Source organism: Schistocerca cancellata, chromosome 9 (assembly GCF_023864275.1).
Source record: "Schistocerca cancellata isolate TAMUIC-IGC-003103 chromosome 9, iqSchCanc2.1, whole genome shotgun sequence".
NCBI classification, from domain to species: Eukaryota; Metazoa; Arthropoda; class Insecta; order Orthoptera; family Acrididae; genus Schistocerca; species Schistocerca cancellata.
In genome coordinates, this window is record NC_064634.1 from 498213687 (window position 1) to 498237715 (window position 24029).

At 38.3% G+C, this 24029-nt stretch overlaps 1 protein-coding gene across 1 annotated transcript in view; it reads left to right on the plus strand.

Annotated features, from left to right (window-relative positions):
- Positions 1-5068: 5068 nt before the first annotated feature.
- LOC126100361 (ubiquitin carboxyl-terminal hydrolase 32) overlaps positions 5069-24029 on the plus strand; it is a 228826-nt gene continuing 209865 nt past the window's right edge. Inside the window, exons 1-4 of the mRNA XM_049910971.1 lie at positions 5069-5366; positions 5461-5588; positions 13693-13798; positions 18957-19082. Of these exons, the coding sequence (XP_049766928.1) occupies positions 5309-5366; positions 5461-5588; positions 13693-13798; positions 18957-19082 (418 nt within the window). The 5' untranslated portion in view covers positions 5069-5308. The remainder of the gene's footprint in view (positions 5367-5460; positions 5589-13692; positions 13799-18956; positions 19083-24029) is intronic.

Consider the following 24029-nt stretch of genomic DNA (forward strand, 5'->3'; position numbering starts at 1 on the left):
ACTGTACTTTGCTTTGTTTCAAGACTTGTGTGCTCCATGTGTGTCCATTGTTTATAAGGAACAAGTTTGTCATCCATAAGGAGTTCACCATACAGTTTGTTATTCATGTGTTCTGCAAGATTTGCCTTACCAGGACACTTTTCACACCTGTGTATCATACACTGGTAGGAACTGATGTCACACACTAGCAGCTTCATCGTATCTTTGTAATCCAGACCAGAATCCTTTATAGCAGTTAACATCAGCTTAGTATTTTGTTGGGTCTCACATACACAAACATTGTGTGTGCCCCTTGCGCTTACAGGCACAACCCATTTTGGCCGAAGACTGAAAAAAAGATGATAAACCTACTTTGGTATTGGGATGCCTTTCCTTAAATTCTACATATAGTTCTGATATGTTCCATAGCAACAGTCTTTTTGCATCTGAACACGTACATTTCCCATTTCCACCATTAAATAACCTTTTTTTCCAGGCATTATTCGGCTGCAGTCATTATTTTCATAAAACTCTGACACTAGCACCTTTATTTCTGAACTCAGTTGCTTACCCTGATCCTGCTGAAGTTGTGGAAGCACTCCTTGGGTTGCTTTTATTTTCCTAGCTTGCTTTACCATATATGTAGAGACATTGAATTCCTTTGCAGTGCAGCCAATAGACCAGCTGGAAGGTGCAAGGGTAAGAGTAGCTACTTTTTTCTGGCATGTGGATATGGCACATTTTTCTTTCAAATCATGCACAATTTTGTCCAAATCAGAGCATTTCTGGCATGATATCTGTTCCTTTGGAGCAGATAGTTCTTCCTCTTCCACCATTAGTGTGTCAGTTATTTTGTGTTTTAATTCCATTTGAGCTTCTTGTAGTTTTCTTCTACCATAGCTGGGCCTCTCTCTTTTCCCAACTTTGTGTGTCTTCATGGGAGACAAACCAAGAGCAGTCATTGAAGTATTTAATTGCTCATCCACTGTGGTTGTAGGTGGCTAATATTCTTCGTCACTGTCATGTAAATTATCAGAATATTCTTCAATTTTTAGCAGTGTAACACACCTGGAACATAACTTTTGCCCTGGTTTCATGTTAAGCCCCATGCACTGACTCATTTTCAATACTGATTTTATATCAATTTCTCTGAGGCTACACTTCACTGTCTTCTTATGAATTCGAAATGGATCAAAACAACTTCTTTGTAGGAAAGAATACTTATCCAGAAACACTTTCATATGATGATAACAAACACTGAAGTTTCCCGGAACTGTACTTCTTGTGCCCACGACGTGTATTCCGGATCTCCATAGCAACAAATCTTGGTCCGATTCATCCAGATCATACAGTACAAAGTGAATGCCACATTTTGTTCCATATGTTGTTTTATGACATTCAGATGCTTGTGTTCTACCAATACTGCAACTTGTTTGAACAAAAGCACCTCTAGTACACTCTTCTGCTTCCATACTGACTTTCCACAATAGTACTGACCAGTCTGAAGTAGAATCTTAAAAACATGAGTAACCTGTAATTGTTGCTTGTTTCCTTTGTTGTTCCTGCCTAACAATGACTCATTCTGTCCCTAAATACTACCATTGTTTAACTATCTGTTGCCTAATGGTTCCCAACAATTGCTGCAGTTTTATCTGAAACAAGCTGTCTGCATCATCACTATTACTTGCTAAATCACATTAAAAGAAATGTAACCAAATACATCTGTCAACTCTTATTGTACACAAATGCCTTGCAATAACAAGTTGAAATTTTGCCACATGTTATATTATGGTCTACTTATGCAGTGTTTGAAATTTGGCTTAGATATCACTTGTCCCTTTTGTGCTACCACACTTAGAAAATCCAAGTTTTTCAGGTAATTTTTCAAATGTTTGTATTTTCATGGGCATGTAACTATCTTTGTGTGACTGATATGGGCAAGATGAGTTGTGTGTGTGTTTAGGCCACATTAAGCCTACCACAAAAAAGTTATACCCTTTTTGAGTGAATTATATTTGGCATACATGGCACCTACAATATGTACCTTTTAACGTATTACATTTTTTAAATCACATTTTGGAATTCTTTTATTTTCCCTCAGAAATATGTTGGTGTTTTGATTCATAGAGTGTGTTCTCTAAATGGGTGTTACTGGGTTGTAAAAATTTCACTGGACTGTGTGGAATAGTTCCAAAGTTATTAAGACCTGAAGTTGGGTCTGAAGATAGATTGCCAGATGCGGGATGCAATTTCCAGGTCGTGCCACCTTCTTTCACAAGCCATAATTCTGGAACTAATTGGCAGGGGAACTTAAAATTTTGTACATGAGTGTTCCACACTTGGTAGCATTGTTGTGCTAAATTTCAGCCAAATATGATACTATCAGCTGGAACATTTTCTCAAATTGGTTGAATTGACATGGGATGATCCCAAAACAAATATTGTATTCACACTTTTAAATAGATAACACTTAACACACTGACTGCCTGACACCATAGCAGACCTTTATACCTGATGCCATCTGCCCGCTGGTGGCCACAGCAGAGCCACATGTCTGACGCCACAGCCTGACAGGCAATGTGTTAAAATAACTGGAATGTCGGTATGGTTAATGCATTTCATTTGCTAGGTATAATCCAATCAACATGTGGTATGACCTTGTCTTCCTCTGACCTCTTAACTGATAACCCATCCAATTGTACGAATACCTACAGTTTAACTTTGACTCCTGACTGGTGTTAATTTTGCATTTCTCACAACAAACTGTTGTTTAACAAAAATTCTGTTACTGACTGGACATTGTACTCTTCACTACTGGATTTGGGGGCCACTTACCCACTGATCCCCACTAACAATATTGCCCTAGTGGTTGAGCCAAACAATGTATTTTACTGGCCACTGCTCTATTTTAACTGATAACCCCTTGCCTGACTGATGTGTGAACTGTTTCCACCACTCTATTATGATTAGTTTCTCTGCAATAATAATGAAATAGCAAAATCATGCTTATGTTCCTGCATTTGATTAGATATACAAAATGTATATATCTTTGCATTCCATAACATATCTCACATAATATGCATTTACTATTCACACAGCTTATACAGTGGCACTAAATACACAAAAACATTCGCGCCGAGCTAATGCGGACAATATGCTGCTGATAATTACATTACTCTAATTAGAAAAGTTAGCCATCTGATCAGCACCAAAATAAGACTTTTTTAAAAGTATTCATGGCTCATGTGTTGACCACCACCATGATAGCTGTAGATTTCAACAAGATCTAGTGTAGATGCAAAAAACTAGTTCCTAAATAAACAGTGATGTGATTAAAATGCGTAACTTTCTGATGCAATTGTTACTGTATTGAGAACAGCTATGAAGAATTTCAAGATACTTCAATTCTTACACCAATGACTAATACTTCTTTCAACCAGTTTCTCAGAAGCTGTAGTCAAAAAGTTGCATATGCTAATTCTGATGTAAGATAATTAAAAAGTGTAATGGTGTTTATGAGAGCAAAAATAGATTTCATGTGAATAAGAAAATTATTATGCACTGAGTGAGGGACATAGAAATGGTGAAAAATGAGGCATCATGATCAAATGAATGCATTATGCACAATAATTACAAGACAGCATAACATAGCATGTCTCTTCACCTAGAAAATTTGAGGATATTTATCCCAAAATTATACAAAACCAGTACTGTTCATAATATGTTTCCATGTAATATGACTTTCACTTTAAATATAATTTCCATAAAATGTATGCAAATTACTAAGGAGAACGTCCTCACATAACTGTTAGTACTCAAGTACTGTAATACCTCCATGATGATTACTTTGTTTTCCCAGTACAGCTTGCCTCTGAATTTGAACACACCCGTATATTTCTAGAACTAATTTATTGTTCCGCTTTATGCCTTCCCTTGATGAGTTTCATGTCTTAAAAGATGGTTGTACATCTTCCAGCACAGAATTTGAGTTGACCTTTATTTTTCTGCTGGCTATGGGTTCTCAAAATTAAATTGGTTAATTTACTCACATTCCATTAACATTTTACGGGGATAACAAAGAAAATAATTGAGGAACACACATTTGTCTCTGTTACAACGCATTTATTTATTTATAACGTAATCGTACTTTACAAGTATTATCTACACCGAGCGGATACCGCAAAGCAATTAATAAAGGATTATTCATCTTCTGGAGCTGCATATTTGTCTTTTATATGATCCCACAGTTTCTGTAACAAAAGAAGTTATCTACTGTAAATATTATTTCTTAAAATAAACGGAGACATTAGTTATAAGGTAAAATTCCTTACGCCTCTGTTGATGTAATCGAACGTCCAGGCTGATCCAAGTTCAAATGTCCTTTCAAACACAAATGCACTCAACATGATGGTTAATGCAAACGTCGACGTTCGCCGAAACACAGACTGGTACAGTTTAGTTGTAATTCCAGGCATGGCAATAGAAGTGGGATTTTAGTCTTTCTCAATATTCCACCCAAAGCAGACTCCTCAACCCACACCGCACACACTACAGAAACCAAAGATACTTTTTCACCCTGATCTTCTTCAAGGCATTGAAGTGAGGACATAAAAATTTATCACTGGTGTTTTGATGCACCGCAAATCGAAGGGATGTTGTTTTAATTTAGTCAAGAGAAACTGGAAAAAACGGGCAAAGACACTCTTAATCTAAAATGATGCGAGCTTATAATTTACGTAAACATAATCTGTACTCATAGAAAATAAGCACTTCATATTAACAGTAAGATGATTTAAGTTCTTTCAGTCCCCGTATTCTTTTTTTTTGCGACCTAAATTAAATTATCGCTTTCACATAAATCCCTGGGTATGTTGCGGGGGAAGTATTTCTACGAACTGTAAGAAACAGTGGAATATGGGACTTATAGTTTATCATATCATATTCATGACGGGGAAAATTGTTTGTCAAAATCATGACTTGTATGACATACTTCAGCACCAATCGTTTCCCAATTGACAGTACATCAAAACAGGTGCCTTCCAGAGAGTACATTTAATGTTGTTTGTTTCATCTGTGGTGGGAATATAATCGTCGTGACGTTTTGCTAAGGGAAGTGGTACTTACTGTAAATTGTTAGCTGTGTTGAAATTATTTCAGGTGCAGACAATGAATAAAAAAATATGTTACGTAATAATTTCTATTTGCGATGTAATTATTACTCCGGCTTATCCGTAATGGATGACAAGTGGTGTGCGACGTACATAAATATCGAAGACTTAGGAGGTATTTGCGATTTGTAGAACAAGGAAAATAGTTATTTCTGGTAAAAATGGGGGCAAAGGATTCAAAACCCCTGTGTATAACATATGAAGAAGCAGCTAAGCGTGGTATGTGTTTACGTACTGTTATCGTCAAACTAAAGATGCTCTAAAACGTAAACATTGGACAAGTTTGACGTTTGACGTATATTTTTGATTACAGTGACAGAAGCAGAGCTGAAAAGACTGAAGGAGGCATTTAAACGTGTTTCTACCGTAAATGGATGCATAACGAAGCAGTCTTTCGTAAAAGATGTCTTGGGCGATGGAGTACCGACTCAGATAGCAGAGGTATGTAGATGATTACAATGAGCAGAGACAGACTTTCACGTGCTAATAATGGGCTGTTAATTTTGTGTTGTTGGATGAACAGTAATAAACAGTTAGTGTTACTCGTTAAAGTTCCATAAATTGTTTATAGTTCTGTTATTAAGTAGAATACCTTCCATTTGCCCAGTGTTTATTGCTTACTGCAAAGTTGTATGTGTGTTCACTGATTAAACTGTTCTACCTTATCTTAAGACATTTACATTTCTTTGGAGGTAGCCTCTCTAGGTTGTTGCCAGAAAATGACTTTAGATTGTGCTGTGCAGTCTTGTGGTTGCTTTTTAAAATATTCTAAATACCATGTTGTTTGCATGACATTTTGAATAATATATTTTTTGGAAGGCTACACAGTTCCAGAAGAGGTACTTGAATTCCATTTAACAAATTAGACCCTTAGAAACTGTGAAATATGACATAGGAACAGTGGTAGTTTTATGTCCGTTTCAAGAGATTTGTAACAGAAGCAAAAGCATGAAGAAATATTAAACAGAAAACTGAATAAATATTCTTACATGTAAAACATGCTTAAGAAAGTCTACAATATAGAAACATACAGTTTACTGAAGTGTGAGGTTATGTTCTGGGGTAACATAAGCAGTGGACCCTACAGCTTTAAACACCATTAGAATTATAAAAGAAGTTTGCAAAAGGGAATTTGGTAATGAGCTATAAGAAAAGCAATGTTAAATGAATTAGAATACTACATATATTATTAATAAACTTTTGCAAGTCTTCAGATTTTGGTAACCTTTCTGGCACTGTTTTCTACATGCCATTTAAATCGGCATGTTTCTTTACATCTGACATTTTCTTTCTTCGACATTCTTTATTTATTTGGGTAAGCTTGTAACATGATGTAAAGCTCCCAGTTAGCATGTTTGCTTGAGAAAACATGACAGTCATGTTACTAGCTATCGGGGTTAAGAAAGAATGCTTTAATACTTCCAGTGCCATGTGTTTTATTTGACAAGTCACATGTGTTATTAGTTACTGTTTATTATATCATTTTGACATTGCATGTGGAGGATAAACTGGAATTATTTATTTTCTATCATTTCTGGTGAAGTGCATAAGACGTCCTTCTGACTGCACTGTACACCCACAGCTTTCCTTACCTTGTGGAGTAGTTGTGGCCCATTTGACAGATCTATTTTCTTAACTATCATTGAAGCAACATAGTAGAAAATCGGTGTGTGGATTGAGTCTATTGAAACCAGACATCTGATTTGACTCGTGGCACAATGACACTGTCATGTGTACAGAGATAGAGCACACACAGTACAGCAGAGTCCCGCTAATTCGAACATGAAAAATGTTAGTCTAAGTATGGAAAACTGTGCGATAAACTGCTGTACATACGCACTATTTTAATTTAAACAGTACAGTAACAAGTATTAGAAAAATTGGGAAGAAAATATTAGGTTTAAACAATGCATAACAATGAAAGAAAAGCTGTCAAACTTACTAAAATACAGCAGACATTTTATCCCTACTTTTTAGATGACACAAACTCATTCGTTTTGTGTGTGTGTGTTTGTGTGTGTGTGTGTGTGTGTTTGTGTGTGTGTGTGTGTGTGTTTGTGTGTGTGTGTGTGTGTGTTTGTGTGTGTGTGTGTGTGTGTGTGTGTGTGTGTAATCAAGACTGTTACGACGCATAGGTGTGCCATAGTCTCATAAACATCAATTTAGCGGGTGTAGCAGTGGGCTGTTGCTCCAAATAATGTTGTGCGAAGTCGAGGGCTTCTGCTGCATCACTGTGTGGCACCAGGTCTCCTTTGTCACCTTCAGGCTCATTGTCACTTCCGTCCAGTGCTGTTTTTTTGGGGGGGAATGCTGGGGGATGCGTACCCCTAAACTTTTTCGTCAACAAAATAATTTTTTTACAATGTTGAGAACTTGGAAGAGTGCCAAAGATTTATTTCATGGACGTAAATTTTTATTTAATTTTTTCATGTTGGTATTTGCAATATGAATGATACCAGTGCAGTTTTTGGTGGGAAAAGCGATGTCATTGACTGTTTCAAGCATTTTGAAGATGCGGCAACCATTCTCGACAACTGAATTGCTGGCAGCCAGTTCAACATGCATGTATGGCCCTCGCCCGCTAATAGCGGGCAATGGTAGTGCTAAACGGATATGCGTACGCTCAAACACCAAGCTACTGATAGATATCTCTACGGTCCCGCTACATGATGATGTTGATGACATCATGGCTAAAAGCAGACGGGTGGTGTCCCATGCTTCAGTTATAAGTAATTTTCGCTGCATTATATCCAATGTTGGAGTACCCTCAAACTTTTTTTAGAAATAAAGCACTGCTTCCGTCACAGCAGTCCACTTCTTCCTGGTCTTGAGTCACAGCAGCAACTAAATCAGCGTCAGTAAGGTTCTCCACACATGCCCCATCCGCTGCCATCCACTCATCTATGTCTCCTTCACTAGCTTTTTCACATCCAGGGATTGTCTGTATCATTTGTAGTAGAATCCTACAATGAATTAGGAGATAAAATGTAATGAGGTATCTCAAGTGGGATGACCTCCGTGTTAATCAGCATGTATTCTGAAGTGTTGGTCATGCAAAAACCAAATTGTTTTTTCATCACATGACATCCTGAAAGCCATGGATCAAGGCAATCGGATAGATGTGCAGTATTTCTTGACTTGGAAAAAGCATTTGACTTGTACCACACTTAAGCTTAATGTCGAAAGTATGATCAAATGGGATATCGTGTGGAAACTGGTAATGGATTCAAAATATTTTGGGAGAAGGACACAGCACTTTATCTCGGATGGAGAAGTCAGTTATCAACACAAGTAGAAGGAAAGTAACTTTAGGTATGCACCAGAGAAGTGTGTTGTGACTCTTGCTGTCGACGTTGTATATCTATGACCTTGCAGACAATAGTAACCTCAAACTTTTGTGGATAATGCAGTAATCTATAATGAAGCACAGTCTAAAAGAATCTGCAAAAATACTCAGCCAAGTCTTGATAAGATTTTGAAGTGGTCCAACTTTAAATGTTCAAGAATGTATACAATTGTGCACTTAACAAAATGAAAAAAAGTGATATCCTATGACTACAATATCAGTATTTTCTGGTAGAATGATTCAACTGATTCAAATACCTGAGTGTAACGTGTGTCACACCAGCAACTCCAAATTACATAGAAAGGAATTGTCTGTACAACACTTCCTCAGGTCTAGCAATTCTTTTGGTGGCCATGATCTTCACTAGTCTTTCCACATCTCCACCTTTGCCCCTCATCTACTACAACGTAAGCATCAGCCTGAGCCAAATATTTTTATTTCTGCTTAAATTATTTCTCAGCTGTGGCATTAATATTGCTTTCAGTTTCTCGATTTTTCCAGTCCGACAAACTTTCACACATTTGATCACATTTCTGGCTGATTCCAAAATTCTGAACTATGCAAGACCTCTTCATGTTCTGGAATAATGCTGTGAAAGTTACAAATTTGTTATGATTTAATTAATTAGTGTTTCTTGTATAGCACAGTAGACTCTTGTTAATTTGAATCTCGAGGGACTGAGGGAAAAGTTCAAATTACCAACAGTTCAGAATAATAGGAATTCACATTATTGAAAGGGACAGAGGAAAAATTTCAAATAAACAAAGTTTGATTTACGGTAAATTGTAGTACATACATGTGTACGTTCATATGTATCTTAATGATGTGTAAAGTAATGTGTACCTATGATACATACAGTACATGAAAAACATACCAATGAAACTGGTAAGTCATTTTGAAAAATAGTTTGTGATTTCCTTATGAGAGACAGACTTACATCTAGCATAGTCCTGCTCGATAGTGATGACAGCTGAGGAGAAATCACTGTGTGTTTCTGTTCTGATGGCAGAGGAGCATATGACATCTACAGGATGACCTTGCATTGCTCAGTGTGACTGGAGTTGGCAATTATACTTAATTATCTTCCAGAGGTTGTACAGAGTTTCAGAGAGAGCATAAGGGAACAATTGACACCACTGGGGGAAAGAAGTACAGTAGAAGAAGAATGGGTAGCTCTGAGGGATGAAGTAGTGAAGGCAGCAGAGGATCAAGTAGGTAAAAAGACGAGGCCTAGTAGAACTCCTTGGGTAACAGAAGAAATATTGAATTTAATTGATGAAAGGAGAAAATATAAAAATGCAGTAAATGAAGCAGGCAAAAAGGAATACAAACGTCTCAAAAATGAGATCGACAGGAAGTGCAAAATGGCTAAGCAGGGTTGGCTAGAGGACAAATGTAAGGATGTAGAGGCTTATCTCACTAGGGGTAAGATAGATACTGCCTACAGGAAAATTAAAGAGACCTTTGGATAAAAGAGAGCCACTTGTATGAATATCGAGATCAGGTGGAAACCCAGTTCTAACCAAAGAAGGGAAAGCAGAAAGGTGGAAGGAGTATATAGAGGGTCTATACAAGGGCGATGTACTTGAGGACAATATTATGGAAATGGAAGAGGTTGTAGATGAAGATGACATGGGAGATACGATACTGCGTGAAGAGTTTGACAGAGCACTGAAAGACCTGAGTCGGAACAAGGCCCTGGGAGTAGACAACATTCCATTAGAACTACTGACAGCCTTGGGAGAGCCAGTCCTGACAAAACTCTACCATCTGGTGAGCAAGATGTATGAGACAGGCGAAATACCCTCAGACTTCAAGAAGAATATTATAATTCCAATCCCAGAGAAAGCAGGTGTTGACAGATGTGAAAATTACCGAACTATCAGTTTAATAAGTCACAGCTGCAAAATACTAACACGAATTCTTTACAGACGAATGGAAAAACTGGTAGAAGCCGACCTCGGGGAAGATCAGTTTGGATTCCGTAGAAATATTGGAACATGTGAGGCAATACTGATCTTACAACTTATCTTAGAAGAAAGATTAAGGAAAGGCAAAGCTATGTTTCTAGCATTTGTACACTTAGAGAAAGCTTTTGACAGCGTTGACTGGAATACTCTCTTTCAAATTCTAAATGTGGTAAGGGTAAAATATAGGGAGCGAAAGGCTATTTACAATTTGTACAGAAACCAGATGGCAGTGATGAGAGTTGAGGGGCATGAAAGGGAAGCAGTTGTTGGGAAGGGAGTGAGACAGGGTTGTAGCCTCTCCCCAATGTTTTTCAATCTGTATATTGAGCAAGCAGTAAAGGAAACAAAAGAAAAATTCGGAGTAAGTATTAAAATCCATGGAGAAGAAATAAAAACTTTGAGGTTCGCAGATGACATTGTAATTCTGTCAGAGACAGCAAAGGACTTGGAAGAGCAGTTTAATGGAATGGACAGTGTCTTGAAAGGAGGATGTAAGATGAACATCAACAAAAGCAAAACGAGGATAATGGAATGTAGTCGAATTAAGTCGGGTGATGCTGAAGGCATTAGATTAGGAAATGAGATGCTTAAAGCAGTGAAGGAGTTTTGCTGTTTGGGGAGCAAAATAACTGATGATGGTCGAAGTAGAGAAGATATAAAATGTAGACTGTCAATGGCAAGGAAAGCGTTTCTGAAGAAGAGAAATTTGTTAACATTGAGTATAGATTTAAGTGTCAGGAACTCGTTTCTGAAAGTATTTGTATGGAGCATAGCCATGTATGGAAGTGAAACATTGAAGATAACTAGTTTGGACAAGAAGCGAATAGAAGCTTTCGAAATGTGGCGCTACAGAAGAATGCTGAAGATTAGATGGGTGAATCACATAACTAATGAGGAGGTATTGAATAGAATTGGGGAGAAGATAATTTTGTGGCACAACTTGACTAGAAGAAGGGATCGGTTGGTAGGACTTGTTCTGAAGCATCAAGGGATCACCAATTTAGTATTGGAGGGCAGCGTGGAGGATAAAAATCATAGAGGGAGACCAAGAGATGAATCACTAAGCAGATTCAGAAGGATGTAGGTTGCAGTAATTACTGGGAGATGAAGAAGCTTGCAGAGGATAGAGTAGCATGGAGAGCTGCATCAAACCAGTCTCAGGACTGAAGACATCAACAACAATCCTGATGAGCCAACAGTTCAGCATCAGTTAGAACACCATGAACACTGAGGTCATTATCAAAATGAACAAAATCCTCAGAGGTTGACTCTAGGTAGCAGTGCCCACACTGAGTCTGACAGGATTGAATTCGTTAATTCTTTTGTCTCTGATGGCTGTTCTGCATTTTTTCTTTGCATTACAAAAACTGAAATAGTTATATAGAATCGAGAAGCTGACAGTTTTCCAAACTCCATCAATCTTGCTCAGAGTAGTCAAAACTGTTATGACACCTTCTCACCTTTTTCAGTGCTCTCCAGCCCAAGTGGAAAAAAATTCTCTGCAGTAGAGTGTCTTAAAATTCTGTATTCTGGTCCAATGATTGCAATCTTGATGTCATGTGGGTGGGAAAAAATCAATTTTATGTGATCCAATCATGGTGGATTGTTATGTATGGTGCAGTTGTCTGAAATGTAAATTTTGTGTTTCTTCCTTTTCATTACTAACAGAGGTCAGCCCTTCATTAAGCAATTCTGTCATCATCCATGGTTTTCTGTTTGAATTATAATTTGTTGAAAACTATTTTATTCTGTTGAAAATGGTTTTGTTTTGCAGATTTGTGTGCGCGTGCACGCACACTTTGTGTGTGTGTGTGTGTGTGTGTGTGTGTGTGTGTGTGTGTGTGTGTGTAATTTGAGGGCCACCCCTCACTTACCACAAATCCTTCAATTCTAAGAGACTGACTTTTTCGTTCAACGTGAAACCATCCACAGGCATGTTTTGCTCTCTGCACTCATTTATGCACTTGGTAAAGCATTTCTTAAGACAGGGGAATCCATCTTGATGTGACGTCCTCCTTCCTGTGCCTGATACACTTCTGGTGACACAATCTTTGTTTTCTTTTTTAAATCATTGACATTGTAGATGGTAAAGTAGGGAACTGTTTTTATCATTTTTCTAAATTCCACACTCCAGAGCTTAAATAACAAGCTTTTTTTTTTCATTAACTGAAAGATACTTGTTCCTTGTGTCATTCATGTCGTTTCACAGTTTCAAGTAACACTGGCTACAACACAGTCTGAAAGGAGATGCAGTCTGAATGGCATGTATTTTGGAGAAACAAATGACCAGTGGTCGGGGAGGGGGGAGAAACTTCGGTGGGAATCACAGAAGTAGGAGACTTCAAATTGTTGAGAGTTTGGGAGCCCTGACTTCAAAGGACGAAGTGTCGGTGAGATGCCCTCGCAACTACAACTTTGAATGTCCAAAACACATTGTTTTTTTCCGCAATGGAAATGGAACACCACAGCTGAATTTTCAAAGTATTTATTATTCATATGACTTGGTTCAATGCTATACCTGACCTGATTATCAAAACACAACTTACATAGTGACATTGTGTGTGTCTAATAACTTAATAGATAAAAAAAAAAAAATGCCACAACTGCTTTAACACCATAAAAAGGAACAAAAACAACGTTATTACACAAAGACATTGTAATTATATAAGTTGTTTTTTGATAAACAAGACCTGAAGAGATAAAAATGTAACATTGAAACCAGTTGTCTGAACAATAAATACTTAGAAAATATGGCTGCATTGCTCCATTTACATGAATTATATTGTCAGCCACTGTTCCACGTCCACAAGGAGGACAGACTTTCATGTGTTGATTTTTTTGTTTATAGGGTATTTTTCAAGGGACCAGGAATAAACTTGAAATTGAGTGATCCAAGTCATTGACTGTAAAATTATTGAAAGTCAATTATATATGTTACAATTATATATAGAGAGAGAAAATTATTTGCATAGTACCATCCTTCAGCATGCCAATAGAAAAAACAGCAGAAAATAGTAATTCCAGCTGGGGTCTGCCTTGTAATTGTGACACTTCAGTAGAAGATCAACTGAATTTTTCATATGATCCTCTTAAATAATATATGCTGTTATGTAGTTCGTATAATATTTTTGTGTTTATACCAAAATTAAATAAATAAATAAATGTAGAATGTATCAGAATTTTGATGCTGAGACACCTTTTGACCTATTTTGTTTGTGTTTGTTCACAGTACATATTTTCTGCGTGTGGTGGAACACAGAAAGGAATCGTTTTTAAGGACCTGCTCTGTGGTCTGGTACTTTTAACTAGAGGAAAAGATGATGAGAAATTGAAGTGTAAGTATTCTTCTATTTCTCCATTCAATTGCAGAATTTTTAATAGGCAAGACGAAGAATGGTTGAGACAGTTCAGATGGAAAGATCTTTTGCATGAAGTAGAGCTACATTCATTTTAGGCTACCCATAGTTATGAACAAATTTTAATGGGAGTATAGCAGGGGCTGCCAAGATTTTGGCTCGTGATCCGTGCCCTGATGAGAGTGATAGCACTTGGTCTCGCTGCGTACTTTCTTGCCGCCATGCCAAGCTGTCTGAGCCAGAGGAGGGGGAGATGGGGAAACTGTGAATGTGGCTCATTTAAATGGCATGTAGTCACACTGCATAGAACTTGCTTTTATGTTTCATATTTCTCAACACATAGGTCACAAATGAAACAAATTTTCAGTATTATTTATATTTGGTGCACTGAAGATATGATATAGGGTACAAACTGTTAGCATACTCCAGAATGAGATTTTCACTCTGCAGCGGAGTGTGCGCTGATATGAAACTTCCTGGCAGATTAAAACTGTGTGCCCGACCGAGACTCGAACTCGGTACCTTTGCCTTTCGCGACAGACAAAAATGTAGGGTCCCCAGTGTTGAGGCAAACAATATCCACTTGGTGGAAGATGTCTATCAATAGTGAGCCACGCGGGCAAGGATGTAGAGATCCCCAAAGCGGGTGGTGGGTATTGAAGTCCCCAACCAGCAAATAGGGTGGTGGAAGCTGACCAAGAAGATGAAGGAGATCAGCTCGTGCCATTGGTGTGGACGATGGAATGTATACAGTACAAAGAGAGAAGGTGTATCCAGAAAGGGAAAGACGGACAGCGACAGCTTGGAAGGAAGTGTTTAAGGGGATTGGGTGATAATGGAGAGTATCATGGAGAATAATCGTAAGTCCTCCATGTGCTGGAGTCCCTTCAACAGAGGGGAGATCAAATCGGACGGACTGAAAATGGGAGAGAACAAAGCAGTCGTGGGGACACAGTTTTGTTTCCTGAAGACAGATGATGACCGGTGAGTAGGATCGTAAGAGGATCGACAATTCATCCCGATTGGCGCGAATGCTGCGGATATTCCAGTGGATAATGGACATAGGATGAACAGAAAATGGAGGAATGTGACCAAGGTTGCAGTCAACTCAACAACTGCTCAGAGCTTGCGACCGACAGCGTGGAACGGCATTCAGCCGAAGGCAGAAGATCCTGATCCATAGGTTGTTCAGGAGCAGCTCCTGCCACCAGCGATTGGCTGGTTGATCGCCCACCAGCAGTGCGCCTCGGCGACACAGAAGATGGCCGAGGGCGGTTACCGCCAGGTGGTGCTGTAGATGAGGCACGCCTTGGCGGAGAAGGAGAGGAACTGGGTTTCGTATTAGCCTTCTTGGAAACATGATGATTAGATGGAGGAGGAACCAATAGCTGTGAAGTTGGGGTACGTAAAAAATCTTCACGAGTATACTCTTTTTTGGAAGTCTTGGTGTCTGACTTTTGGGCTCGAGATTTAGCAGAACCCGATGAAAAGTGAGCCATAGTGTGAGCAGGCGAAAGCGGGGAGGTTGAACGGGCGATCTTTGTGCTGGCCGATCTGACGACCGTGGCACTAAAGGTGAGATCACAAGTCTGTGTGGCCGCCTCCTTTGTTGGCCGAGGAGAGGCAAGGACAGTGCTGTATTTTCCTGTCTGAGGCACAGTGGGCTTTCGACTGGCGAATAATTTTCGAGCAGCAAAGGTCGACACCTTTTCCTTCACTCTGATTTCCTGAATGAGCTTTTCGTCTTTAAAAATGGGGCAATCTCGAGAGGAAGCAGCGTGGTCACCCATACAGTTGATGCAACGAGGGGATGGAGGAGGACAAGCACCCTCATGGGCATCCTTGCCACACGTAACACATTTGGCCGGATTGGAACAGGACTGGCTGGTGTGACTGAACCGCTGACACCGATAGCAACGCGTAGGGTTTGGGATGTAAGGGCGAACGGAAATTATCTCGTAGCCCACTTTGATTTTCGATGGGAGTTGAACTTTGTCAAATGTCAAGAAGACAGTACGGGTTGGAATGATGTTCGTGTCAACCCTTTTCATGACTCTATGAACAGCCGTTATGCCCTGGTCGGACAGGTAGTGTTGAATGTCCTCGTCGGACAATCTGTTGAGGGAGTGTGTATGAATGACCCCACGTGAGGAATTTAAAGTGCGGTGCACTTCCACCCGGACAGGGAAGGTGTGTAGCAGGGAAGTACGCAGCAATTTTTGTGCCTGGAGGGCACTGACTGTTTCTAACAACAAGGTGCCATTTCGTAATCTGGAACAAGACTTTACAGGACCTGCAATTGCGTCGATACCTTTCTGAATAATGAAAGGGTTGACCGTGGAGAAATCTTGACCTTCATCAGACCGAGAAACAACAAGGAACTGTGGCAACGATGGAAGGACTGTCTGTGGCTGAGACTCACTGAACTTACGCTTATGAGCAGACATAGTAGAGGATGAGGAAACCATTGTGAAATTATCCCCCATGATTACCGGCGTCTCCGATGGCGCGCTCCTTCCTTGTGGAGGCCCTCTCTGAGGGCACTCCCGCCTTAGGTGATTGTTCACACCTCCCGACAAACGGACGGAGGGACCGATCGGCACTTTCGGAAGGTATCAGCTCTGGTAATCACCCCTCCCTGGGTCTGGCCGTTACCAGGGGTACATACGTGTCCTACCTGTCTACCCGGGGCGGGGAATTACGCGTTACCGCGTCACCGGCTACACATAGAAATGCGTGGATCGGTCTTCAGGCACGCACAGGGAGGAAAAAAGAAAGGGAAAAAACAAAGGGAGAGGGAAGAATAGAGGTCTCAAACGCCGCAGTGGAGAAAAGGGCAAAGAGAAGAGGTAAGGAAAAGAGAAAGACAAAGGAAGGACGAAGACTTTCAAGCAGAGAAAGCAAAGAATGTGTTACATTTTTGAGCGTCCGTCTCTGGACGTAGGCACCAAACATTGATAAGAGCTCAGTTGCATACCATCATAGATAGCACTTGCTTAAAGTTATTTTTTCATTTTTTTCACTGTTTGAATCATCTAAAGCCTTTATATAAACAAAAAATTGAATTGAGAGAACAGAATGGGTGGGCTATATTTACTTTCACGTCGTACGATTCCTAATACTGAATATAGGAACACTTAAAGTAGAAAATTATGTGTGTTCCCATGTACTTGCAGTAGGAAGGTTCCTTTCACCCTGTGGTTTGAGTGATTATGTCTCCCCCCCCCCCCCCCCCCCCCTCTCTCTCTCTCTCTCTCTCTCTCTCTCTCTCTCTCTCTCTCTCTCTCTCTCTCTCTGCTTATCCTTCTGCAACCAATCTCGCTTTCCTTCCTGAAGCATGACGACATACTTCCAATTTTTTACATGTTCTCAAATTAGCTTTATGCATGTACTGCTATTCACTTCACTCCTGTCTGTGTACCTTGTCTCTATCTTACCAATGTTTAAAGAAAGCCATTACTTTTTACACAAAATTGAGTTTTATCAAAGATTTCGGGAACATACTGTTGTTAACCAATGATAAGATTCTCTCCAGTGATTACCTTCGTCAAGAAACAGTTGCTGTGTTGGATGGTCAGTATGAAAACCATTTATAACAAGCATAATTCTAATTTTTTGTGTATTAGTTTTACATAATATTGTAAAGTGCATTACACAGAGTACTTCATATTAGTATGAGGGTGAATCAAATATAAACCAGTATTATTATCCACAAGCATTTAAGCTTCAGAAAAATTCATACATACGAAGTTATATTTCTGTAGTCTCCTGAACGAGAAATACATTTTTCCCATCAGACAGGCAGTTTCTCGATGCCATGTTCATAAAATGCATGTGGCTGTCACAGCAGACAGTCGCTCACAAACACTTAGACTGTGCCATTGCCATCAAAACTGTAATCCTCTGATGGTGTCGTTAAGTGATACAAACAAAAGAAAATCGCAGGGTGATAAGTCTGGACTGTATGGAGGGCATTCTAGTGTGATCCAGAACAGTCCCAGAATTTTTCATCAAGTTCAGGCAGTTGTGTGTGGTCAAGTGTTGTCGTGAAGCACTATCACATCCCAAATTGGGAATGTGTGCCTTTTTTAATGATGTGTGCATTACATTTGATCCAAAAGTTGGCAGTAGTATGCTGTGTTCATAGTGTGATGTTTGTGGTGAAAATCAATGAGAAGAACTCTTTTACAACAAAAAATCCGTCATGCTGATTGTTGGGAGATATTGGTGAAGTGAAGTGCATTGTCAACTGTTTCTCATTCTCGTAAAAACTGTTTGTGCCGTGCGTACACTTGGGTCTTTTTCGGGGTGATGACCCTAAACTGTGCTCAGTCTTTTCAAAATTTTGGCAGGTTTTACACCCTCTGTTCTGAGAAACTTCATTACACTGTGCTGTGCGGTGTATAATAGAACCTCTTGTTCTGATACTGCGATTCTGACTAAAGAAACAGTACAACAACGTTATACCTGTGGAAAACAGTCACTGAAAACAGAAGCAACAATGAGGAGATAGCGCTGCTTTTCATTTACAGATAGGCAAATAAAACAAAATTTGGGTTTATATGTGATTCACCCTCGTATTAGCTGCTTCATCTGCACCATAATCTCTCTTATCTTTCAATGTGTGTTATTCAATATACACTAAGAGGAATTAGAATTACTGCATACTCAACTACAAATGTCAGTTCCCTTAATTTGCTAAGCAGTGCTTTATGGAAGCAGCATAGGCTGTATCTCAGTGATTCCCATTTATGTCCCCTGTTTGTGTACTAGATTTTCTTTTGTGTTATACATTTTGCTACTGGAGTTACTCAATAAATGGATGTTGGTAGACCACTAAGTGATACGTTGTTATGTGCTAAAAACTATATGGGATTCCCTGAAAGATCCTGTAATATTGTAAATATTTTTTTTATTTGTATCGTGCACCAGTCCAATGAGACCGGTTAGTTCTAAGTGAGCTTTTGTCTGGTGCATTTGAGATGCAAATCCCCATTTTATTTGGTATTTACTGTTTGACTGTATTGAGCAAAAAGTGGCATACATTTGATTTTATAAATTGCCTTATTATTTTTGTGCAGTACAACAGCCAGTTTAAGTCAAGGATGCTATCTAATGTATTTTTTGCCTATTACAGTTTTATTCGGGTTGTACTCGAATGAATCAGGGAGTCACATTTCTCGAGATGACTTCTTGAGATTGCTTCAAGCGACAGAGAGCAGTTTCATTCCTGAAGCAGTCACTGGTCTCTTCTCAGAGGCAAGTCATTCTGTCATATCCATCAATTAGTGTGATTTAGTGTGGTAAAAATGTAAGATATTTAAGCTGGTAATTGCCTGTCAAAATAATGTTGTTTAGTTGTCAGATGAAGCAGTGGGGGAAGTGAAATGTCTCTCTTTCACGTTTCCCCTCCTCAGATGGATATGTGCATCAGTTTGTCTGCTTTCTAAAGTCCATTTTTTGTGAACTATCAGAGGTATAATATTTCTGAGATGTCCACAAATATGTGGAAAGGATGCAGTATTTCACAGAATTAATTGAATTTGTTTTTACTGTGTGTACCAAGAAGGATGGATGGTAATAAAATAGTCAATACAAAGTGTATCCCTCTCATTGTAACAATTTTATCACAACAGAGAACTACAGGGATCATGATTTTATTTTCCTCTTACAGGATAATACATTGCTTCACATGAAAAGCTTTGTGTGTGATCAACATTTTATTTATTTATTTATTTATTTATTTATTCATTCATTATTCATCCAGGGATCCTGTGACAGAGATATAGACTGTGCCATCATGATACAACGAAAATAAATAGTTCAAGAATATGCATACACATAGAATACATAAGAATGCTTTAAGAAGATAGGTCAGTTGATCACCTTAATGAAGGAACCATAGTGTCTGCTGCCTGAAGTGACTTAGGAAAATCATGGAAAAACTAGGTCGGGGTCGGTGGACTGAGCAAGCTCCATCCTTTCGAATATGAGGCCGTTGTCTTAACAGCTGTACTACCTCACTCGGTTAGTCCCAATTGTACAGTGCTATTTGATATCAAGACAGTTTTATTCTTCATCACTGCACAAAACGTGGTCCCTCACTGATGAAACAAGTTTGGACATTTTCAAAAATTTAGTGCCAAGAGGTTCTCGTCTTGTATTAACAGATTCTGTCATAAGGCATATCTGATTAAACAGATTATTGAGTTATAGATTTCACTGTAATATTATTAGACTTAGGACTTTATAGTGTTGCAATGTTTTCAATATTTTTTTAAAATAAATAAATAAATAAATAAAAGTACTGGGGCTAAGATAGTATCAGAGCTCAAGTAAGCTCAAACTTGTTTATATCGCACTCACTTCATTTCAAAGTTATAAAAATGCTCATTTTTATGCTGCGTAGTTTTTCTAATAAGAAAAGATTTCTCCATCATGAAACAACTAACAAAAAGTGTTTTTATTAGGTCACATGGTTCAGATGTTCACACAAACTGTTTGTTATTACCAGAGCTACAAACTTGTTGTGCTAAATGAGATAAAAGAACATGACAACCCAACTGTTGTCTTTACCATTCACACAAAAACTTTTCAGTATTATTTGGTTTCTCTGGTGTGTAACTTGTCTTGTTGGTGCAGGACACCCTTTGAATACCCCATCTGAATCCTACATTTGGTCATTCTATCAGTTGTCTAACTCTGGTAAAAGAAATAACTTGGCCAGGGTTGCATAAATCCTGGAATCCTCGTGATCATCAGCTTCTTGGCAAACATTGTGTGTATCATTTGTTTTAACTTCCATAGCTCAGTTCTCTGCACAGTGTTAAATCTTTCCTCGTGCACAAGCTTGATGATTTCACATTGAATAGTGAATTGCCATATCATCATCCTTCTCTTGAGCTTTTCTGATTCTACCTATTAGACCATCTGCAATATTAAACAACACATTTACACACAGTGTGAAGATATTAACATTTAAATCTAGAACCAGATTGGTATTTGATGGTAGTGGAATATTCTTCCAAGATTAAAACCCATGTTGTTACTCTTGATGGCAGGTCTTTATTCATGATCATGGAATTTAGCACAGAAAAATACAATATTAAACCAAATTTCTTGTAAATACATCCATAGTTTACTTAATGCTTTAACAGTGACTAAGACTTTGAGCTTGTAACTGCTGTATTTTTCTTTTTATGGTGGTGTTTTCTTTTACTTTGCAAGAGGTTCTTCATCATCTGGAGATTTTTGTAGTAATCCAACCTCAAAACCTTCTTTGATCGCATTTGTGTATCGTTCAGTTTCATATCTTAGGTTGCAGATTCTTAAAATTGAATGCAATGAAAACATACCGTAAACAAGACACATTAAGCTGCAGACTCACTCTTACGCAGAACTTTTGGCCGCAGCCTTCATCAGCAAAAGAGAAACACACACCATTCTTACACACAAGAAGCATACCTTATGCACACATGACCGCCACCTCCAGGATCTCTGGCTGGAATGCAACTACCACGTGGGATGCAGGCAGCAGTCTGAAGGAGGCAAGGAAGCTGAAGGGATAGTAGAGTACAGGTGGGGAGAGAGATGAACGCTGTTGTTTCTCTCGTCTCTCTTCCCCTATCCACCCCCTTCAGATTGCTGCTTGCATCCCATGTGGTAGTTGCATTCCAGCCAGAGATGCTGTAGGTGGCGGTCATGTGTGCTTGCTTGTGCTTGCTTGTGTGTAAGAATCGTGTGTGTTTCTCTTTTGCTGATGAATGCTGTGGCTGAGAGCTCTGTGTAAGTGTCTTTTAACTGTGCCTGTCTGCAGCTTATTGTATCTTCTTTACGGTAAGTAGCAGTCCGTCTTTTCCTATGTTGCTGATATTGGTACCTAGAGTTTCCATTGTTTGAATACAATGAAATGATATCATTGAGCATGTTGAATGCACTTCTTGGCTTGTCTTTAAACTTGTATTCCTTATTATTCTTCAATAAATCACTAGAGGTGTGATAATTGTAGAGTAATTTGACATGAACTTTCTAAAATATCATGTTAGTTCTAGGACATTTTTATTGCTGCAAGAGATTTTAGTTTTGGAAAGTTTTGAATGTTTTTTATCTTCTCAGAAAACTGTTGAATTTGTCCACACAGCATAAAGTATCAGACACACATGACAGATCTCTTCAGGATCTGACATTTTGAAAATTAATGTCCAAGCCATATTCTGTTAAAATTTTCAGCACTAAACTAAGCTGTTTAAGTGCCTCATTCCCACTCTTCACTAACATTATAATAACGTCCATATAAACAAATACGATAAGCTCTAGAGTCAATGCCCAAAACACAGTGACAGAATGAAAAATAAATAAATAAAAAAAAAGCAGGAAAATTTGATAACCCAACTAGACCTTTCTTGAACTATGACCACCCTAAGTGTGTCACTAATTAAATGTGCAATACTGACTTCTCTTAAACATCAGTGTAAAAAGAGTCCATTCTTTTGAGGTCTTGTGTTCAAAACACTAGGGCATCTTGTGTTTTATGTAAAAGAACTTGCATTAAGGACATTGGGTTATGATCTTTCATAGTAATTTTGTTTAATTTTCTATAATGTATACAGATGCAGTACTTCTCATTTTTCTTTTTTACAACAATGACTCGGCTTGCATATTTGGATGAATTGGTTCAATTATTCTTTGATCAAGCCAACCTGTAATTGCTTCAGAACAGTTTCTCTCTCTCCTGGTGACAATCTTTTGGATCTGTTATATGTTGGTCATGATTCCTTCACAGCAATCTTCATTATGACATCATTGGACTTTGTCTTTTTGTAATGTAAGTAGGAGCTATTGTCATTGTGATCCTCAGTCCAAATATGAATTTGAAGCAGCTCTCCAATGTAGTAGTATATCCTTTGCAAGCCTCTTCATCTGTGCACAAGTGCTGCAACATTCATTTATTTAAAACTGATTACTGTATTCAAACATTAGCTTCCCCTATAATTTTTCCACCTGCACTTCTCTGTTACCGAATTGACTGTTTCTTTATACCTCATGGTGTGTCCTTTCAACCAGCCCCTAAATTTATTTTTTACCCAGTTTGATTAAGTAACGTCTCATTTGTTGTCCTATCTGCTCATCTACTCTACAGAAATCTTCTATAACATTACATTTCAAAAGTTTCTGTTCACTTCTTCACTTAACTGCTTATCATCCACATTTCTTTTCTTTAAAAGGCTGCAATCCAGACAAATACCTTCAGCAAAGAGTTCCTAACACGTAAATTTTTATTCCTAAATTTATAACAACAACGCAACTTCCTGAATCGAATAATAAGTAAAATAAAGGAAATGCAGCCACTCACCATTGACACTAACTTTTGAACTCTCACTTGCGCACACCCCCATGACAAGTCAGTCTTGCTGCAGGTTTGGGCATTTAGGTGTGGTTGTTTGTGTAGATGCGTGTACTTTTTTTTTTTTTTTTTTTTTTTTTTTTTTTTTTTTTTTTTTTTTTTTTTTTTTTTTAAAGAAAGAGCAAGAGCTTGAATATAGTGTGAATACTGTTTTCTGTTGTGTGCGCACACACCTGGTTGCCTTTCTGTAGTTTACATATTATTCTTAAATTTATATTAAGGAATTCAGTTTTTGCAGAAATTTTTTTCTTTCTATTGCCAGTCTGTATTTTTTATCGTTTCTGCTTCAACCATCATCAGTTATATTGCTCCCAAATAACAAAACTTATCAACTACTCTTAGTGTCTTATTTCCTAACCTAATTCTTTGTATGATTTAATTTGACTGCATTCACTATTTCCAGTTAGTGTTGTTTGGTACTAGATGTTGCCCGCGGCTGTGCTCGCTTGTCAGAAGTTTTGTTATGATGGGTGATAGTGAGTAGGAAAGTTACTAACTTATAAATACCTGGGTACATAGTGGTGTAGATACGTATGCACATATTTATAAATGTATGTAGTGCCACTATGGAGTAAATAGGGAAAGTATTTTTATTATTTTGCCATATGTTGAACTTTAGTTATAAGTATTTAAAAATTATTTCTTATCAGTTATTTATTGCATGATCTTAACACAGTTCTATAAGCAACATCTTTAGTTGTGCCTTCCTTTGCAAGGACATGTAAGAGTTTTTGAGTTGAATACATAGGAGCCTGCCACATAGTTGTCACAAGGTTTATCGAAATGAACAAAGGCAACTGCCCCAGG